The 20238-nt window shown below is 42.6% G+C and overlaps 1 protein-coding gene across 1 annotated transcript in view; it reads left to right on the top strand.

The window, feature by feature from the left end:
* Positions 1-20238, top strand: part of CTC1 (CST telomere replication complex component 1) — a 1463250-nt gene that overhangs the window by 671477 nt on the left and 771535 nt on the right. Inside the window, exon 14 of the mRNA XM_044070869.1 lies at positions 6818-7022. Within this exon, the coding sequence (XP_043926804.1) occupies positions 6818-7022 (205 nt within the window). The remainder of the gene's footprint in view (positions 1-6817; positions 7023-20238) is intronic.

Consider the following 20238-nt stretch of genomic DNA (forward strand, 5'->3'; position numbering starts at 1 on the left):
CAGCCCCCAGAGTGTTCACCAAGTGCATGGCAGTGATAACAGCTCACTTGAGACTACAAGGATTCCGAGTGTTTCCATATCTGGACAATTGGCTCCTCACTGCCCCCACCAAGCATCTACTGGAGACAGCATTATTGTACACTCTAAGACTTGCAGAACATCAAAGAATCTCGGTAAATTGGTGAAAGTGCAATCTAGCTTCTTCACAGTCCCTAGAATTTATCGGAGCTATCCTCAACACAACAACTTGTCTAGTGTCTCTACCAGATCACAGAATACTCAGGATAAGATGACAGATCCAGATGATACTCGGTCAAGCCCTAGTCCCAGAATGAACTGTACTTCAACTCTTGGGTCCGATGGCAGTGTCAATTTGTATGGTTCCCTCAGCAAAACTGCACATGAGAGCCCTACAATGGCTCCTCCTAACTCAGTGATACCCATTAGATCACCCCCAATCCTTCCGAATTCGAATAACACAAAAATACAAACAAGATCTAATGTGGTGGATGAATCCAGACAGAAAACAATGGAGCAGCTCCTTGCCCAGGGCCACAGTGACCACGGACGCTTCCCTGATGGGGGGGTTTACCAAGAGAAGATGGTCCAAGGCACTTGGTCGATTACAGAGGCCAACCTGCATATCAGTGTCCTAGAATGGAGGGCGGTGCTTCTAGCATTGCAAACATTTCATTCCATCTTTCCATCGGGGACTATTGCGGTTCAACCAGACAGCATGTCGGTAGTCTGGTACATCAACAAACAAGGGGGAACCAAATCCTACCCTCTATGTCGAGAAGCCATGAGAATTTGGCAGTGGGCGATAGCTTCCAATCGTTTTCTGATAGCAGTGCATATTCCCGGGAGTTCCAGTGTGATTGCAGACAAGCTGAGCAGATGCATCCAACTGCCTCACGAGTGGTCCCTCAATCCTACTATAGCAGCGAAGATATTCAGTCACTGGGGCCAGCCTTGTTGCAATCTATTCACCTCTCCAGCAAACCGCAAATGCAGCAGCAACTTTGCCCTAATCCCCCTGCAGAGGGAGTCCCTGAGGGACTCTGTAATCCACAGTTGGCCCAAGGGTCTTCTGTATGCCTTTCTTCCATTGCCCCTGATTCCCCATTTTCATTTGAGAAGCAGAGTAATCCTCATTGCCCCTTATTGGCCAAGACAAGTTTGCTTTCCCTTCCTTTGGCTTCACCTACTAGATCGCCCATGGATTCTGGATCCCTCTTCAGAACTGGATCTCACACCCACAAGGGTTGACTCACCCGAACATTTCCAGTCTCAAGCTGACAGCTTGATTCCTTCACTTCCAGTAATTGCCAGGCAGGATAACCTCACCTCTCCAGTGTGTAATATCCTTCTGGCTTCTAATAAACATTCCACCAGGAAAATCTATCTCAGCAAATGAAGAGATTCCTTATCTGGGCTCAAAAAAGACAGCTGGATCCTTTTTCAGCCACAGTTGCTGTAGTCTTGGAATATTTGTCAAACCTTCTTGATTCAGGAGCAACAGCTTCATCCATTCGGGTGCACTTATCTGGGATCTCAAATTTCTATACTGGTTTTCAAGATTCTTCCCTTATATTCCACCATCTCTGCAAAACTTTCTTAAAAGATGTTCTACATGTCAGACCCCCTTTCAAGGAACCAATAGAACCTTGGAACGTAACTTTAGTATTACAGTCTCTAACACGACTTCCTTTTGAACCTGCCTCTACTTGCGATCTAAAATTTCTATCCTGGAAATCATATTTTTATTTTTATTTTTGATAGCTGTCACATCAGCTAGACACGTCTCAGAGCTTCAAGCTTTGTGTAATATTTCACAACGACAGAATATCACTCCGAACAAATCCATACTTTCTACCTAAAGTTATTTCTGAACTGATGATTAACCAAACAATTGACCTGCCAGTATTTTTTTTCCAAACTACTCGAATAAAGGAGGGTATTGCCTTCACTTGCTGGACAGACATAGGCAACTACATTTTTACCTGGACAGAACAAAATCAGTACATAAATCAGACCAATTATTTGTGGCTTTCTCAGGACCAAAAATGGGAAATCCTGTCTCAAAGGTAACTTTGGCCAAAATGGTCGAGAAACTGCATAACCTTGATTTACCAAAAGAACAAGACCCCACTGCCTTGTAAATTCAGAGCACATTCTACCAGGTCAGTAGCTACTTCTGCTGCTTTCCATGCGAGAGCTTCTTTGAATGACGTATGTACAGCCGCAACCTGGACTAACCCTCATACCTATATCACTCATTACAAATTGGATTTGGCCTCCAGGGGAAAAGAATCCTTCAGTTCAATGGTACTCAGGAACATTCTTCCATAAGGGCCTGCCAGGAATAAAGGTAGCTAGGGACTCTGTCCCATCAGTAAAGAATGGAGATTAACAACATCAGATAAAGAAGTTATGTTCTTACCATAACATTCCATCTGTGTTGTTGATCTTCATTCATTCATTGTGTCCCACCCTTCTTCCCCCTGCTAAGGCTCTTGGGGAGTCCTGCATCTGTTCTTAGGTTTTTTTTCTGCCCAAAGACCGCCTTTGCTTTACTTATGTTAGGAAAACTTGATCTGAGGTAACAAGAGGAAGGGCTTTGTAGTAAAAGCTTAGCTCGAGTGTGTTTTGGCTGGCACGAGCATGTTAAAAGGCCGACTTGGTTCCGAGGACTGAACCGACACCCATCAGTAATGAATTAAGATCAACAACACAGATAGAACATTATGGTAAGAATATGACTTCTTTTTTTGTTCTTTTTAAATTTTCCATATGCATTTTTCATTTCTCTCATTATGCCACTATCTTCCTTTACTTTTTACTCAAATATGGCGACAGTCTTCCTTTTTTCATTTGTAAAATATTTTTATTTATATAGTAAATCCTTAATGTTTTCTTGATTCTTTTGATAAATCTCTTCTTTTTTAAAATATTCCATTTCATTCCTATCTAGGTTGTATAAAACAGATTTTTGTGTTTCTCTCTATTCATTTTTATCTGTTTGTCTTTCTCTATTCTCTCAAATTAAATACATTATTTTTATTATCCACCATTCTGACCAATTATTATAAAAATCTCTTATAGGTTCATAGATTAGTACTAGGCTAACTGCCCTTGGGAGCCATTTTAAACCTAGCTAATTACCCTATGTGAGAATCAAACCCTGCACCCTGTGTCTGTAAGGTAAACACCTGAACCATTAAGCCAGCCTCCCACCCTCATAGTAAAATGGTCTTTCCATAATATTATTAGGTCTTTTTAACCTTTCTCATTCCACTTCTTTTCGTTAGTTCTCTTTATTCCTCTCCCAATTGTGTATGTTCTTTATTCTCTTCTGTTTCTATCCATACAACCAGATGATCCAGAAACCTGTTTCTATTGCATCTTCTGTCACTATTTTTATAGTTTTAGATATCAAAAAATAATCCAGTTCTCTGTTCACTTTTCCTCTTCTAGATGTACATTTATTCAAGTTCTATAACTCTTAAGTTCCCACATTTTATTTCTTCCATTATTTTATCTGATTTGTCTTTTTGCTTTTTACATCTCAAGTCACAATTAAAATCTCCTGTTATTATGTCTATATTTACTGTAACATAGTTCAGTATTTCTTGAAATAATTTCTCCCTTTCTTTGCATACCAGATAAGCATATATTGCTTTAAGTCTGTAAACTTTCCCTTCCCACCTAAAGTCAGCTACTGTTAATCTTCCTAATTTAACTAAAGTCTAATCGAGAATTTTTATTCCCCTTCTATATAATATAGCAATCCTTGAAAATGTTTCTCTACGCATATTCCATATTATACCTCCTAATCATAAAGTCTGTGTTTTCTTTCTTCTTTATTTAAAGCCCTAACATCGTCTAATACTATGAAGTCTACCTCACACATATTACACCATTCTAACATCCCAATTCTTTTTACTACATTCTATTAAAATTAGTAGAGAGAATTCTAAGATAATTTGCTTTGCTTCTACTTAATTTGCAATAAATTATTTATTTATCCAACTCTTTTTTTTTTTACTTGCAAACCTACATCCTGAAATTTTCTATTCCTGTCTTTAACCCTTTTTCCAATCAAACATTTCTTTTTAACCATTTTCTTTTGTACATCTTCTCTGTCACTAACTTCTGATCCACTTTCCCTCTCCCCTTCCCCTTTTTGTTTATTAATCATATTTCTTCTTGATTAGTGTCATTACTGTCCCTTTTATCGTTTTACGATCGGTATTTATATACCTCTTCTCTACTCTGTCCTTTTGTGTTATACTCTAAACTTTTGTCTTTCTCACAATCCATCCATAAATATCCTGTTTGCATTTATAATATTTCTTTTCACATTTTCTAGCGTCATAACCAGTCTCTCCACATAAATGACATTTCTTTTTATCACAGTTACAAAATCTCCTAATGTTTTTGGTTGTCTGCAATACTTAACAGCTGCATGACTATCAACATTAGTCATTGCTAGGAATATGTGCAATTTTTCCATTTTCAAAATCACATTGCAGAGCGAAATCCCAATCACAAGCCCTGTACTATATCAAGTACGTTAGAAGTGTCCTTCAATTCTTTGCAAAAGTTCTTTAGTAGATATTTTAACAGTTTCTCTCTCAGTTTCTGTCCAAAATTGTATATTAACTTGTATTAGTGTTTCACGGAAGAAAAGTCTTTACAGTACATTTATTCTATAGGTACATTGTTTTCTTTTTTCATATTCTCCAAAAAACCTTCTAATATTTCAGTAATCTCAAAGAAAATGTCACAATTGGTCTCTTTTTTTTAATCAAAATAGAAGCTGTTATCTCTTGTGATTGATTCTTACAGGCACAACAGTCTTGTCTCACATTTCATACCTGTCCTTTTTTTACTCTTCTTTACTTTGAATTCTTGCTGAATACATCTTTATTTCCATTTTTTCTGTTTTCTTGTTTCTCTTTTTTCGTACTTCTTTTCACTGACCACATCTGCAGATATCCTTTTCTTAAAGTCTTGTCCAGCTTCGATATTAATTCTTTCCATCATTTTCTCCCCATGGTATATTTTTCCATATCTCTGGCTCACTCTGGTCTACAGGTTTTTCCAATATATCATCCTATACCCCTCCTGATTGGAGAGTTGTAATAATAACATATTCCTGTTGTTGCTCGTCATCCCTCAAATTTCCAAACAAATTAAAAAAAAAAAAAAAGTATTCCGTATCTTCTATCTGATCTCCTTCTCACTTCTCCACATCAAATCTCTCCTCCTGTACTTCTGAAAACAACTCTGAGAAGTCTGCATTCACCTCTGCTACACACACACACACACCTCTGTCGCCATGTTTTGTATGCTGTTCTCCCAGCTGCCACTGTGCCAGGAACAGAATGGACGATGTCCTTCAATTTTACTGTTGCAGTGTTCCTTACAATAGGAATTCTCTGCCAAGGGTGGCCCAATGTCTGTCCAGTATAACAAAGACTGTTCCTTACAATTGGAATCCTCTGCCAAGGGTGGCCCAATGTCTGTCCAGTATACCAAAGTCTTTAGGTTGCCAAGGGGACACCGTACATCACACGCATGCTTCCCACGTACAGCTGAAGGCATAAAGCTGGTGACTTCCGAATGTGTCATCCTCAGAACTTCTTTGCCGACAGTTCAGACACCTTCTTTGATGGTCGGTCTGAATGCTTGCCTCATTTTCTGGTTCACTAAGCCATTTTTCAGATAAGTGCCTCGTTGAGGTTTTGTTCTTATCTTTTTTCCTTTGTTTTTGTTGCTTGTGGCATTCGTGTCATCCAGAAAGGGTAAATGCAAGTGCGGGAGGCAGATTCCCCATAAAGATCGCCATGAGCAGTGTTTATTTTGTCTAGGTACTTCCCATGACCGTACATCCTGTTCTGTTTGTCAGGGTTTCATCCTGAAGAGACTGCATATTCGGCATTCCTCTTTGGTCATATATTTAGAAAACTAAGGTCTTAAGCTTTTGGCAAAAGATGCCATGGAAGGAACTTCACACACCAAGGGTCAGCCATCTGCAAAGAAGAAGGCCAAGAAAGCTAGTTTTGATTCTTTGGCTCTGCCACCTCCACTGGAAGTCAGTCTCGAGCTTAGTGAAAGCCTGGAGATCGCCTGTCAACTCTGTTGGATTCCTCTACTGTGACTGCTTCAGAGGCCAGCAAGTCCCTGGAAGCCTTGCAGATGTCTATTGATGTTCAGAGGGAGCCATGGCTGATTATTGCCAAAGGCCGTAGGGGAGTTCCTCAGATTTTATTCAGGGAGTAGGTACCATCTACCATTATGGAGTATTGTATGGGGTCTGAGCCTTCTAACTTTTACAAGACTGACATCTCTTTAAAGAAGAAACAAAAAACTAAACGTGTTTCTCCTGCTCCTAAGAACCCTCAGAGTGAATGGCAGAATTTCTCCCAAGGTTTGTTTAATGGCCTTATGGTGTTGAAGCCTCCTCAAGGAGTTTCTGTTCCAGCACACCCCCCCCCCCCCAGGTCTTCTACTTCTCTTAAGAGGCCTAGGGAAGAAGATTCTTCTGAGGAGGAGAAGGCGGAAGAGGAATCTCTTGCCCGTTCTTTCCAGATTTCTTCTCCCTTAGACTATGATTCTGAGGAAGAGGAGCCCACTAGTCCTGACGCTCCTTTTGATGAGATTTCCTGTGGGAAAACAATTTCCAGAATGACGGAATTTTTCAAATGGTATTGTGTCCAGGTGTCTTAGGTTCACAAGAGGTATTGCATGCTTTTGTAAATGGACTCTCCTGCACTTTCTGCTGTTCCTCCTGTTCTGGCTGCTTTGTTAGATGCCTTTTCTACTGCATACCAGCCCCCTGCTTCGAAAAAAACCTGATAATATTTTTAAGGTACCTCATGATCACAAGTTCCTTTATAAGTGCCCATCTGCTGACCCTTCTGTGGTGTCTGCAGTATTTAACAAGCCATCAAAGTTACTGCCTTCTACAAACTTGCTTCCTTCTGATGAAGACAACAGAACTATGGAAAAACTAGGTAAGAAGGTATGTACCTCGGCTACCCTTGCTTTTAGGGCTGTCAGTTATCAGACCCATATGACAAGATATATTTTGGCTGTTCTGTCTCAGGCTTGCCAAGTTATTCCTGACCTTCCTGACTTGGAGAAGATGTCTTCTCAGGTGGCTCGCTACTCTATTAAATGCAGTTGTTATGCAGCAGATGCTTCTTCCACTGCTCCTCAAGCTGGAATTTAATTGGTGGATTCAGCAGTTGTCACTCAATCCAGGGCTTCCTTTTCAACCTCCACTCCCCTCTCAGGAGCTGTTCACAGATGCTTCAGACATGGGATGGGGGCTTCCTTCAGCTGTCTAAAAGTGCAGGGCCTCTGGTCACTTCAACGAAAGAAAGACCATGTCAGTGTCAGAGAGATGAGAGCTTTTCTGTTGGCCATTCAAGCATTTCATTCTCTTTTTGCTCCATGGCCCCTCCAGGTTCTTACAAAAATACCACAGTGATATGGTATGTCAACAAGCAAGTAGGGACAAGATCCTATCTCCTTTGTGGGTTAAAACCTCAAGTGTGGGAGCTGGTTATCCAGTATCAAGTGACTCTTCAGGCAATTTACATTCCCTCAGGCCAGAACATTGTGGCAGACTCTCTGAGCAGATCCATATCACAATTCTATGAGTGAATGGTTCACATGGATGTGTTTCTGGATGTTATCCACCAGTGGATTCCCCTCAAATAGATCTATTCGCCTCCCATCTGAACAGACAACTTCCTCTTTTTTGTGTCAGAATCTCATGTCCTCTGGTCTGGAAGGTGGGTGCCCTCTGTTTTTCCTGGAATGAGATGTTTCTTTATGCCTTCCCTCCCCTTCCTCTCATTCCAAAAGCCCTTTTCGGGATAAAGTAGGATGCTCCCAAAATCTTGTTCATGACTCAATTTTGGCCCAGACAGCATTGGGTTCCTTCTTCTTCCACGTTTAACCAAGGGCAATCATCACAAGTTAACTCACAGGGTAGACCTACTCACACAAGACAAAGAGATCTCTCATCCATACCCACCTGTCCACTCCCCAAGTGACACTGTGGGTGATAGGATTTTGATTCCATAGAAACACCTTTTTTCTAAGGACATGCGTAGGGTCCTGCAGAAGGCCAGGAAACTCACTACTAGGAAATCCTACTTATCCAAATAGAAGAGGATTTCTGTTTGGTGTCTTTATCGTAACCTGGATCCACTTTCTGTAGATGTTCCATTGGTTCTCTCTTATCTTTGTGAACGGCTTAATGCTGGGTTGGCATATTCTTCTGTTAAGGCCCACTTGTCAGCTTTTTCTGCTTGTCTGCTGTTAGCACTAGCAAATAGCCTGTAGATTCAAGGCTAAACCGTTTCTTAAATATGTCCTTCATATTAGACCTCCCAGGAAGCCTGTCCCTCCTTCCTGGGACCTTAATTTTGTTTTGTAGAAGTTGACCCAGTCTCCTTTTGATCCTGCGGCTTCAGCTTCCTTGCAGCATTGTTTTTTGAAGACCGTTCTTCTGCTGGCCCTTACATCTGCTAGACAGGTGTCTGAACTTCAAGCCCTTATGGCTGTTCCTCCTTTTTTAGTTTTCCATAAGGGCAGGGTATCCCTTCGTGCTAATCCTTCTTTTATGCCCAAAGTGGTGAATGAGTTGTTAATCAGTCTATTCATTTGGCCACTGTTTCCCTTCCCTAGTGAGGTTTTGCACACTTTGGATATGCACAGACAACTCAAATTTTATTTGGATGAGACCAAAGCTTTTTGCAGATATGATCAGCTTTTTGTTTCCTTCCATCCTAGATCATTAGGACTGGCTGTTTCTAAGAAAACTATTTATTCTTGGATATTTAACGCCATTTCTTTTTGTTACGCTTTTCATGGCAAGAGCCTTCCTTCTTCTGTTAAGGTTCATTCTATTAGGACTGCGGCTTCTTCTGGTGCTTTTTTCAAGGGTTTAGATGCTAACTCTATTCTTGAGGCAGCTACCTAGGCTTCTGTACATACTTTTGCCAAGCACTGTAAATTAGATGTGATATCTAGGGCTAAAGATGGTTTTGCTAGGGCCATTTTTCATGGATTTCTACAGGGCTGTGCCAGTCCTTCCTCCTCCCTCTCTTCTTCCTGGGCATTTGCATTCAATCTTTTGTAAAGAACACTGCAACAGTGAAATGGAAGGACATAGTACAGTTGTGAAAAATCTTACCATAACAGTAGATGTCCTTCTCTTCACTGTTGCAGTATTCAATGCCTCCCTACTCCCCCTGGTTCTTTTCCCTTCTGGATGTGGTTGTTACCTTTCTAACCTTTGGACTGGCATTCCTACTGGGGCTCTCAGTTCTCAAGGTCATACATTCAGGTATAACTTTCATGCTCTACACTGTATGTTGGGAGCATACACATGATGTACAGTGTACCCTTGACAACTAAAAGGCTTTGGTATACTGGCCGGATGTCTGCCAGCCCTTGGCAAGGGATCCCTATTGTAAGAAATACTGCAACAGTGAAGAGAAGGGCATCTACTTTTATGGTAAGATTTTACACAACTGTACTTTCTCACTTGTCAGCCGCATGCACATTGCTGTGGTAGGTGAAGTTTCCTGATGCCCGGGATAGATTTCCCTTAATAGTGTAAATACCACCTCAGGTTTCCCCTGAAAAGAGTCTTGTAGCCTAGTGGGACTAACCCAGTCAACAAAGGTTAAATAAAATAAAATAAATAAAAGTAAATATTTCCAAATGGCTGTCTAAGGCTGTATATTTTGTTATACTCACCACGACAAAACTATTCCAAACAGGGTCAAGTCCCACTCGAGCAGGACCTTGACTTTATCTATGGCTTCTTGGAAAGGATGAGATTCTAGTACTATTCTAGAAGCTGCTACTTTGTCCTCTGTGTGTACTTCTACAAAATGCTATAGACTTGATTCCTTCTATAGTTCCAGATCAAACTTTGCTAGGATCATTCTCTAGGGACTCCTAGACTATTCTCCTTCCACCTCCCAAATGTAGTTAGCTAAGGTACTATACCCATATAGCTAATGTTACTGCAGCAGTGATCAATGTGATGAACAAAGTACAGTTATATAAGTAAAATTTGCCATAACAGTAGATGTTTAAATGATCACTGCTGCAGTAGCTGCTCCCTTTTTTTTGGTGTGTGTTTTCTTTTATGCCAGGTTGTGGACATTTATTATTTTTTTTCCTTGCATTGTACTTTCTGGACTCAGCCTCCATCTCTCTACTGGAGGAAAGGCTGTGAAGGGCTTTGTGGCCAAACCTGTCTTTTAGTCAGTTCGAGCTGCCTGACAGTTTAGATATATGGAATGTGCCCTGAAGCTTTGGAAGCTGTCCGTCTTTTATATCTTTGGCAGGATATATATATAACCCATATAGCTAAGGCTACTACAGCAGTGATCATTCGAATATTTACTGTTATGTTAAGTTTTACTTACACAACTGTACTTCCTTTTTTTCTGTTACAGTGCAGCAGTGTTCTGCAGTTCTGCATTAAAATATGTCAAACCTTCTATTCAGTTTGTGTTGTGAGTTTTTTCTCCCTGTATTCTGGTTATTCTTCCTCAGTCAGCAGTAATTCCTCCAGTACTGGCCATGTATTAACATCTTCCTTCATTGTGCTGCCCCTTTTATAATGCAACAACATTAGTAGTGGGACAAAGCAGAGCAACAGACTGGAAGGGATGTGTGCCCAAAGCACATACATTAGCAATTACTGAAGTGAATAACACTCCTGTAGATAATAATTAACATGTGCATTACATCTGTTTCCATCAGCAGTAAATTAGTGCAGATGCTACAGGAAAATATACATAATTGCATTGACATGCAAACTGAAAAAGTGAACCATATGGGTAAAAAAAAGAAAAATACAGTACATTATGTAACCACTACTTCACTGTATGTCACAGTGAAGTGGTACAATTTCCTCTGTCAGAAGGAAGCTGCTCGTAAAGGAATCACACAGAGACGATGCTTTTAGAATTCTACAGCTAACCCTCCCAACCCAAGCTACTGAAACCTTAACTATTAGACTGTGAGTTGCCTAAGGGTAAGCATTAGGATCACACGAATTATGGCGCAGTCTCTAGCATGGGATCATGTGGGTAGTACCTGACAGGTAAAAAAAAAAAAAAAAAAAACAAATTTCCCTGGGTCTGTGGTATGTCATTCGGGCAGAGACAAATTCTTCTGCCAGACTATGTGAGTGATTCAGCTTAAAAATTAGTTGGGAGGGCTTTCCCTTGCTATGCTTCGATTTCAGGGAAGGGAATAGAACATTTCATAAAGTGCAAGCTGGTTCCTGTGAACTAAATCATACAGGAAGAATACTTTAGTGAGAAAAGAAATGTTGGGATTGAGTTAAACTGCCAAGTACTGGTAGACATTTCTATAACTCTCAGTAGTTAAGTGCTGCCAGACTGACTCTGAAAATGTTTCATGTGGATGTATACTCTTCCCAATTAACTAGTAATGTCTTTCGGCTTTTCCCGGTTAGGGTCCGCCACAGCAGAACTCCGGTCCGCTAATGATTGGCAGTGGATTTTTATGGTGCCGAGTTGCCAGCCCGACTCCCAGCCTTCAAAGAAGGCACACCCATTCACGCACCTAACTCCATGTCTTTAAACATCACTCGACCGCGGGGGGACATGCAGACTCCACACAGAAGGCGCTCCAGCCAAGAATCGAAAGGGAGAACCTCTTGCTGTCAGGCAACAATGCTAACCACTGCACCACCGTGGCCTCTTCCTAATTACCTAGTACAAATAAATATTGAAAACAAATTTCTCTTGCTACACTGATAAAGGTATTTTTAAGCTTGCAAGATAGTTGAGATCTTTTCTGTCATTGATGTGGTCTAAATCAGAATTTTGCTTTGATCCCTTTTATCTTGTTGGAATGCTCAGAAGGCAGATTGTACCAAAAAAATGCATCTTGTTGGAATGCTCAGAAGGCAGATTGTATCAAAAAAATGCATGAGGCCAATGATTTCTTTGGCTAGAATACAGAATCTGCTGAGTGAAAGGTGCAGGCCACCTTTAGTAAAGCCAGCTGGGTTGTCACTCATCTCATTCCAGGCTAACACATTCTTGATCTGACTCGTACTTATTGCATCTAGAACTGTTAGAGCCAGTTACTTAAACTTGTTACCTAGGGGTCATTATGGATGGTGGTAGGATTACATTTGGGTACAGAGTCATATATATATTTGACCTACCCTTACCAAGCTCTAGTATGTCTTCTTGCTTGTCCTTCTGTGTTGAGAGCCTTTGGTTATTCACAGTTACATGAGCCACCACTAGGTCATGTTTGCCCTGCAGTGTCATTGTGCTTGATGATGGAGTCACCAGTTACTAGGACATTTCTTCTTGGATGAGCAGACTTGGTGGCAATGGAAAGCTTGCATTCAGCAGCCTGTTAACTCGCTACTTTATGTGAGTATGGTGGAGATGTTAGTGGATTTCTGCCAAGGCTCTTTAGTCATGATTCTTGAGACTTGGATAGTTTTTTTATGCAACCTCATTGTATGTTGGTTTAGTATGAACTTGTTTAGCTATGGTTAATCTGTATTGCTTATCTACCATCTGTGTAAATGAGAGTATAGCTTCCAGTTTTTACAAGATCTGTAATTTTGCAAGACCTAGTCCACCCACCTTTCGAACCAGCAGCTACAGTAGATTTGAAATATCTTTCCTGGAAAATGTTGTTTTTGGTGGCTAGTACTTCAGCAAAAAGAATCTCCGAACTTCAGGCTCTTTCCTGCGAATTTCCTTACTTGATATGCCACAAAGATAGAGTGACTTTTCGTACCAATCCTGCCTTTCTGCCTAAAGTGGCTAGGGAAGATAATATCAATCGATCTGTTAACTTTCCTGTTTTCTTTCCTAATTTTCTGAATAAGGGAGAGTATACTCTTCATTTTGTTTAATGTACATAGACAACTACAATGTTTTTATTTAGATAGAACAAAGTCTTTCAGGAAGTCTGAACAGTTGTCCGTATCCTTTTCAGATGTTAAAAAAGGTAAACCCATTACTAAGACTACCTAACAAGATGGTTGAAAGATTGTATTTCATTGTTTATTCTTCCAGGAGCATTCCAGTGCCTGGTCAGATTAAGGCTCATTCTACAAGGTCTATGGCAACTTCCCAAGCCTTTTGGTCAAGCATATCTGTTGACATTTGTGCAACAGCTACTTGGTCAAGCCCTCATACTTTTAATGCACATTATAAGTTGGACATCATCTCCAGGAGCAGAAGTGCCTTTGGTTCTGCCATACTTTGGAATATCCTACCATCAGGGCTACCCTGGGTTATTGCAGCTGGGGAACTCTGTCCCACAGGTTAATGAATGAATGAAGATGACAACATCAGATAAAGAAGTCATGTTCTTACCATAACATTCCATCTGTTTTGTCTGTCTTTATTCTTCATTAATTCCCCCTTCACCCAATCCAAGACTTCAAGAGATCTGATGGATATGTTCATAGTAACCACAGTTCCTTACTTAGCTCCTGACATTCTAATTTTTATCCTGTGTTGGCTATCTATTTTATCTGTCTATTAACGACTGATAACTGTTGTTGCAAACTCGATCTTAAGTAATCTGGAGGAGTGGGAAATTATGGGTAGGGGCGAGAAGCTCGAGCTTGGAATCTTTAGCTAGTGAAGTGGCTGGTCAGTTCTGAGGGTCGGAACCAAGACCCACAGGTTAATGAAGAATTAGATGGAACGTTATGGTAAGAACATAACTTATTTTTTTATTTCAAGATAATCTGACCACAGAATGTTCAGGACTTCCCTCCCTGGTACTGAAATCTCTTGGCAACTTATTTTTTTCTCCAGCATACTTTGTCTGAATTTGTTGCATTTCTTTTGGCCTCTAATCCAGACAGAACTAACCATCTGATATTGTTAATCCTCGTTCAGTCCTTACATGTGGGTATCGGTTCCAACCTCGGAACCGAGCCGACCATCTTCCAAGCTCGTGCCATCTACAAACTCTCGAGCTAAAAACTCTTACCCAGAATTCCCCTCTCCCTGTTACCTCAGATTTCGTTTGCCGCATCGCCATTCGGTTGTGTCAAGCTACTGCTCTTGAGCTAAGTACAGTATTTTTCTTCGTACTAAGTTCTAAGACAGCTTTTTTTCACAAAAAGTTATTAGTTATCTCTTATCTTATCGCATTTAGCTACTACCCTTTTTTGAATCCTTTTCAACCCCTTTTCCTCTCTTTTTACCGTGAGGTAATTTTTTTACCATCGTTAGTAAACCCCTTTTCCTTCTTACCTTCGGGTATTTCTTGTACCATTGCTGGTATTTTTCTGATTTTTCTTTCTTTCTTTCCTTTAACATGACAGATAAAAAAGGTAGCCCAGGGTTTAAAATATGTTTAGATTGTGGCCATAAATTACCTACTTCAGATGCACATTCCCTGTGTGTCTGTTGCTTGGGTGTGCCTCATTTAACAGTTAACCCGCCTTGCTAGATTTGTAAGAATTTCTCTAACAGGACGTTAATTGAGAGGAAAAATAAATTAATATTGAAGGGGCTACTTAAATCTCCTTTTTTCAGAGGCTCTTTCTGGGTCGGAGGCTTCAACCCCTCCAAGATCCCATAAGAAAAAGAGTGATGAATATAAAAAGGCCAAGCCTCTTCCTTCATCCCCAGCTGGGGACCCTCAGGAACCGAGACCCATGAAAGCTAAGCTTTCCAGTTCAGATTTGACTTCTTTGGCTCCAGCGCTTTCGGTGCCTAGACCTTCGGCACCAAGGCCATCGGCGACCTCAGCACCGACTAGTGTGCCCCATACCACATCGGTACCTCAGTTCAGACTCCCTTATCAGCACCGACTGTCCAGTCGATGCAGTCTGTTATGACGAATGTTTCGACACCCATTTCCTTTTCGGCACTGACAACTTACACAGCACCGACTACCCTCTCTGTACCGACCATTCAGTTTTCTTCACCAATGTTTTTGGCTCAGGCCTTAGCGCTGGCAACCACTTCAGTACTGACCTCAACGTCGGTGCAGGCCATGCCTTCGGCACCGATAATTTACTCAGTGCAGACACCAGTAGTTCAGTCCAGTACAGCTCCGTTGTTCACAGTGCAGACCACCTCCGTGGCGGGCACCGAGTTTGCTTTGACCTTGGATAGACCTGGCTCTCCCTCAGCTATGTCCGTGAAATCCGCTAGAAGCCTCTCTGAACACGATGTGTTGCGGCTTGTGGATCAAGTCCTTTTGGCCAGAGGTATCCCACCCCCCAGGACCTATTCTTCCTCAGGAAGTGATCACCCTTTACCAAAGACCCCTACTTATTCTCCTCCTTCATTGCCTTTGAAACCCCTTGATATAGCACAGTCTTCCCCCACTGTGGTTCCTTTTATGGACCTCACTAAGGAGCCGCAGTTGCCTTTGTGGTAGGAGAGTCACGGCCCAAAGATGTCAGCTGTGGCGTCCATACTTTGGTGTTTCACAGCCATCCAGGGACTCCGAGTCAGCAGACTGAGCCACTTAGGTGAGGGGTGACCTCTGCCCTGGGCCCCTATCCCTCTTCAGGTGGACCGGCCTTCCAGCTAATGGAGAAGGCTCTGGCGTCGGTTGGCGATCCTGTGCTATCACTCTCCCCGCCCTTCTCTGGACCGCAATGTCCACAAGCCACTCCTAGCAGACACCAGGCGCAAGGGCCTCAGGACATACTCCCATAGGAGACCCCTTTTGAGCTGTCGTCCCCAGCTTCTCCCTCTGAGGAAGATCATCAAAAGAGCTCATGCAGGAGGAATCACATGGACTCCCTTACTGAAGACACAGACTTTGATGATGGGGAAGGGTCCCCTCGATCACCCTCTGAGGTATCCTTTGGTGATATCCTTGAAATCCTTAAACAGAGAGGTGACTGGCAGCCCTCTAACCCGACCTCTGAAGAGTCTGTGTTCCTGCAGGTCTTTCCTGCCCGGCCCCCTACCCCCTGGGTTACTCCACCTGCCGATTAAGTTGTCTGGCTCGTCGTGCAGCATGCATAGAAGGCTCCTGACACTGTTGAGACCATTCCCCGGAGGCCAGATAAAATTTTGTCCCCTCCTGCTAGTGATCACCATTGGTCGAAAGGTCTTCCTGTAGATGCTTTGGTGGTGGCGGCCGCAACTAAAAAGGACCTGGTAGAAGAAGAAAACCAGACTGTCCATCCACCCAACAGAGAGTCCCGGGCTCTGGACAGAATAGAGAAGCCTACTTTTGCATCGGCAACCTTTGCAGTCAGGTCCCTGAACTATATGGCACATTTTACCAGGCTTCAAAGAGACTTCATTTCTGAGCTCTCTGAAACTTTGGCTGGAGCTGTGCTTGATGAGGTCCGTGACAAAGTGGCCTCTCGGCTAGCCACCATCGAATCGATGTCTAATTCCTCCATGTGCCTGATATCTCACACAGAAGGAGCAGCTAGAGCGGCAGGTTCAGGCATTGTTCTGAGACGACATGCCTGGATGCACTTGTGTAATTTCGTGGAACCCTTCAAGGCTTCCTTTCTCAACGCTCCCATCGAAGCCTTGTCGTTCGGACCCAAGGTTAAAAGCACACTGGCCAGATGTGAACAGGACGGTAAGACCCTTTCTGCTGTGGGTGTCCGTTATTCTTCCCGTCAATGGGCTTTCTCCAGAAACCAGAAGAGTGGTAAGATATGGTACAAAAAGTCTCAAGGTTCTTTCCGTGACACACAGGCTGAGTTCTCCCCTAGAGGCAGAGGGGGAAACTCACAGGGAAGACACCCCTTTCAGGGCAGGGGGGGTCCACATAACCAGGGTTCCAGGGATTCTTTCCCTGGCCATTCCTACCAGCGCTCCTGAAGAGTGGCCCAACTGCTTTCCTCTGGAAGTGGTTGGGGGTCGTTTCTCTTTGTACCCTTCTGCCTGGCTAACAATTACCACCAATTCTTGGGTACAAAGGATAATAACCAGAGGTTATCATATCCCCTTTGACCTTTGTCCCGCTCCCCTAACAAGCTTACCTGACGTTCCACCCAGTCAAAGGGAAGAAGCAGCGTTGAGATTTCAAAGCTGCTAAGAAAAAGAGTCATCCAAATAGTCCCTCAGGACCAGATAGGATCCGGATTCTACTCAAGACTATTTTTGGTGCCAAAGAAAACCGGGGACTGGAGACAATTTTGGATCTCACTGTATTGAACAAGTTTTTAAAAGTACAGAAATTCCGGATGGTCACAATACAGTCTATCCTTCCGCTTTTGGAAAAAGACGATTGGATGTGCTCGATAGATCTTCAAGATGCGTACTACCACATAAAAGTGGACAGACCATCAAGAAGATTCCTTCGCTTCTGTGCAGGAGCCAGTCATTACCATTTCAGAGTGCTGCCCTTTGGACTCTCTACAGCCCCCAGAGTGTTCACAAAGTGCATGGGAGTCGTCACAGCTCACTTGCGACTACAAGGATTTCAGGTGTTTCCATACCTAGACGACTGGCTCATCTCCACCCCCACCAGACATCTGTTGGAAGAAGCCCTGGCATACTCTCTCCTCACTGCAGAAAGGCTAGGCATAACCATAAACTGGCAAAAATCCAATTTCACCCCATCTCAGTCCACAGAATTCATAGGGGTTATATTGAATACAAAGAATTGCAGAGCATCCATTCCAGAGCACAGAATTCTAAGAATAAAGCAGCAACTGATTCTAATCCTTTCAAGGGAGAAATTCACAGCCCATTCTGTTCTCCAGTTGTTGGGTTCTATGGCAGCCTTCTTTACGATTGTCCCCCTGGCCAGGTTTCACATGAGGCTTCTACAATGGCTACTGCTCACCCAGTGGTATCCCTTTCAGTACCCTCTTTCAGACAAGATTCGGGTAACTCACAGATGCAAACAAGATTTAAATTGGGATGGCGCACAATCCATCACAATGGTCTCACCCCTTCTCACCCCAACATGATGGGGGTGGGGGGGGCTATTTCAGGGACAGACAGTCCAAGGTACTTGGTCCGAAATGGAGGCCTATCTGCATATAAATGTTCCAGAGCTGAGGGCGGTGCTTCTGGCGTTGCAAACATTCCATTCCCCCTGCTGCCATCTGGGACTATTGCGATACAATCAGTCAACATGGTGGTGGTCTGGCACATCAACAAACAAGGTGGAACCAAGTCTTATCCACTCTATCGAGAGGCCATGAGGATATGGCAATGGGCGATGGCTACCAACCACTTTCTTCTAGCAATGCACATTCCAGGGAGTTCCAACGTGATAGCAGACAGACTCAGCAGGTGCATTCTACAACCTTACGAGTGGTCCCTGAATCCTTTGATAGCGGCTGGGATTTTCAACCGCTGGGGTCTTCCTTGCTGCAACCTCTGTGTCCCCGACCAACTACAAATGCAGCAACTATTTGCCCTGATTCCCCCTCTGGGACAGTCATCCAGGGATGCTTTACTCCACGATTGGCCCTCAGGTCTGCTTTATACATTTGCACCTCTCCCCCTCATTCCCCAGTTTCTGAAGAAAGCCCGCCAGTTGAAGAGCAAAGTAATCCTCATAGCACCATATTGGCCTCATCAGATTTGGTTTCCCTTCCTTTGGCCTCACCTGCTAGATCACCCGTGGATTCTCCATCCACCCCCGGGGTTGATCTCCCATCCGCAGAATCTGATTCACCCCAACTTGAGCAGCCTGAAGTTCCACAGCTTGCCTCCTCCAATTCCTTTGATTGCCAGGCAGAATGATCTTTCTTTGCCAGTACGTGACATTCATATTGCATCTCATAAGTCTTCCACCAGAATTACATATCTCAGCAATTGGAAAAGATTTACTTTTTGGCTGAAAGAAAAACAAGTGTCGATAGTACTGGAATATCTGTCTACCCTGTTTCAGTCCGGTCTATCTGCCTCTACCATTAGAGTTCATTTGGCTGCAATATCTAATTTTCATGATGGTGGCCAAGACTCTTCTCTTATGTCACACAAATTATGCAAGACTTTCATAAAAGGCGAGAATTATAAGACCCCCCTTTTAGAGAACTTCTCTTATGTCACACAAGTTATGCAAGACTTTCATAAAAGGCGAGAATCATAAGACCCCCTTTTAGAGAACCTACTCAACCATGGGACCTGTCATTAGTCCTACAAGCTTTGACAATGCCACCTTTTGAACCAGCTTCTTCTTGCATTCCCAAATATTTGTCATGGAAAACTTTGTTTTTGGTCGCCATTACTTCTGCCAGACGTATCTTTGAGCTTCAAGCCTTATTCATCAAGAGACCATATTTGATTTTTCATAGAGATTAGAGTGTCATTGAGAACTAATCCTTCCTTTCTGCCAAAAGTGATCTCTGAAATGTCCATTAATCACACCATTGAATTGCCAGTTTTCTTCCCCAATCATTCAAACAGGGGAGAGTATTGCCTACATACCCTAGATATTCACAGGCAAATTTGCTTCTACTTGAACAGGATTAAGGCTTCTCGTAAATCAGACCAGTTATTTTTGGCCTATTCTGGAACTAGATTAGGATGTGCTGTTGCTAAGGTCACATTGGCTAAATGGTTAAAAGACTGTGTAACCTTCATTTATAGAAAACTTAATATTCCATTACCTTCTACCATAAAGGCTCATTCTACAAGGTCGGTGGCAGCTTCTGCTGCCTTCCATGCCAGAGCCTCTTTACATGACATTTATGCAGCTGCAACTTGGGCTACTCCTCATACCTTCATCAATCATTACAAATTGGATTTGGCCTCCAGGGGAAGAGCATCTTTTTGGTTCTATGGTGCTCTGGAATGTCCTTCAATGAGAGCCTCCCAGGAATAAATGTAGCTGGGGACTCTGTCCCACATGTAAGGGCTGAACGAGGATTAACAATATCAGATAAAGAAGTTATGTCTTACCATAACGTTCCATCTGTATTGTTGATCCTCATTCAATCATTACGACCCTCCCTCCTTCCCCCTCCTGTGACCTCTAGTGGATCTCACCATCTAGTTCTGTTAGGTCATTTGACCAGAGGTAGCCTCTACCTTCTTTTGACTTGCAAACTCAATCTGAGGTAACAGGGAGAGGGGAATTCTGGGTAAGAGTTTTTAGCTCGAGAGTTTGTAGCTGAAGCGAGCTTGGAAGACGGCTGGCTCAGTTCTGAGGTCGGAACCGATACCACCATATAATGACTGAACAAGGATCAACAATACAGATGGAACGTTATGGTAAGCCACA

The sequence above is a fragment of the Protopterus annectens genome, chromosome 4.part1 (assembly GCF_019279795.1).
Source record: "Protopterus annectens isolate FY-2018-M chromosome 4.part1, PAN1.0, whole genome shotgun sequence".
Lineage (NCBI taxonomy): Eukaryota > Metazoa > Chordata > Ceratodontiformes > Protopteridae > Protopterus > Protopterus annectens.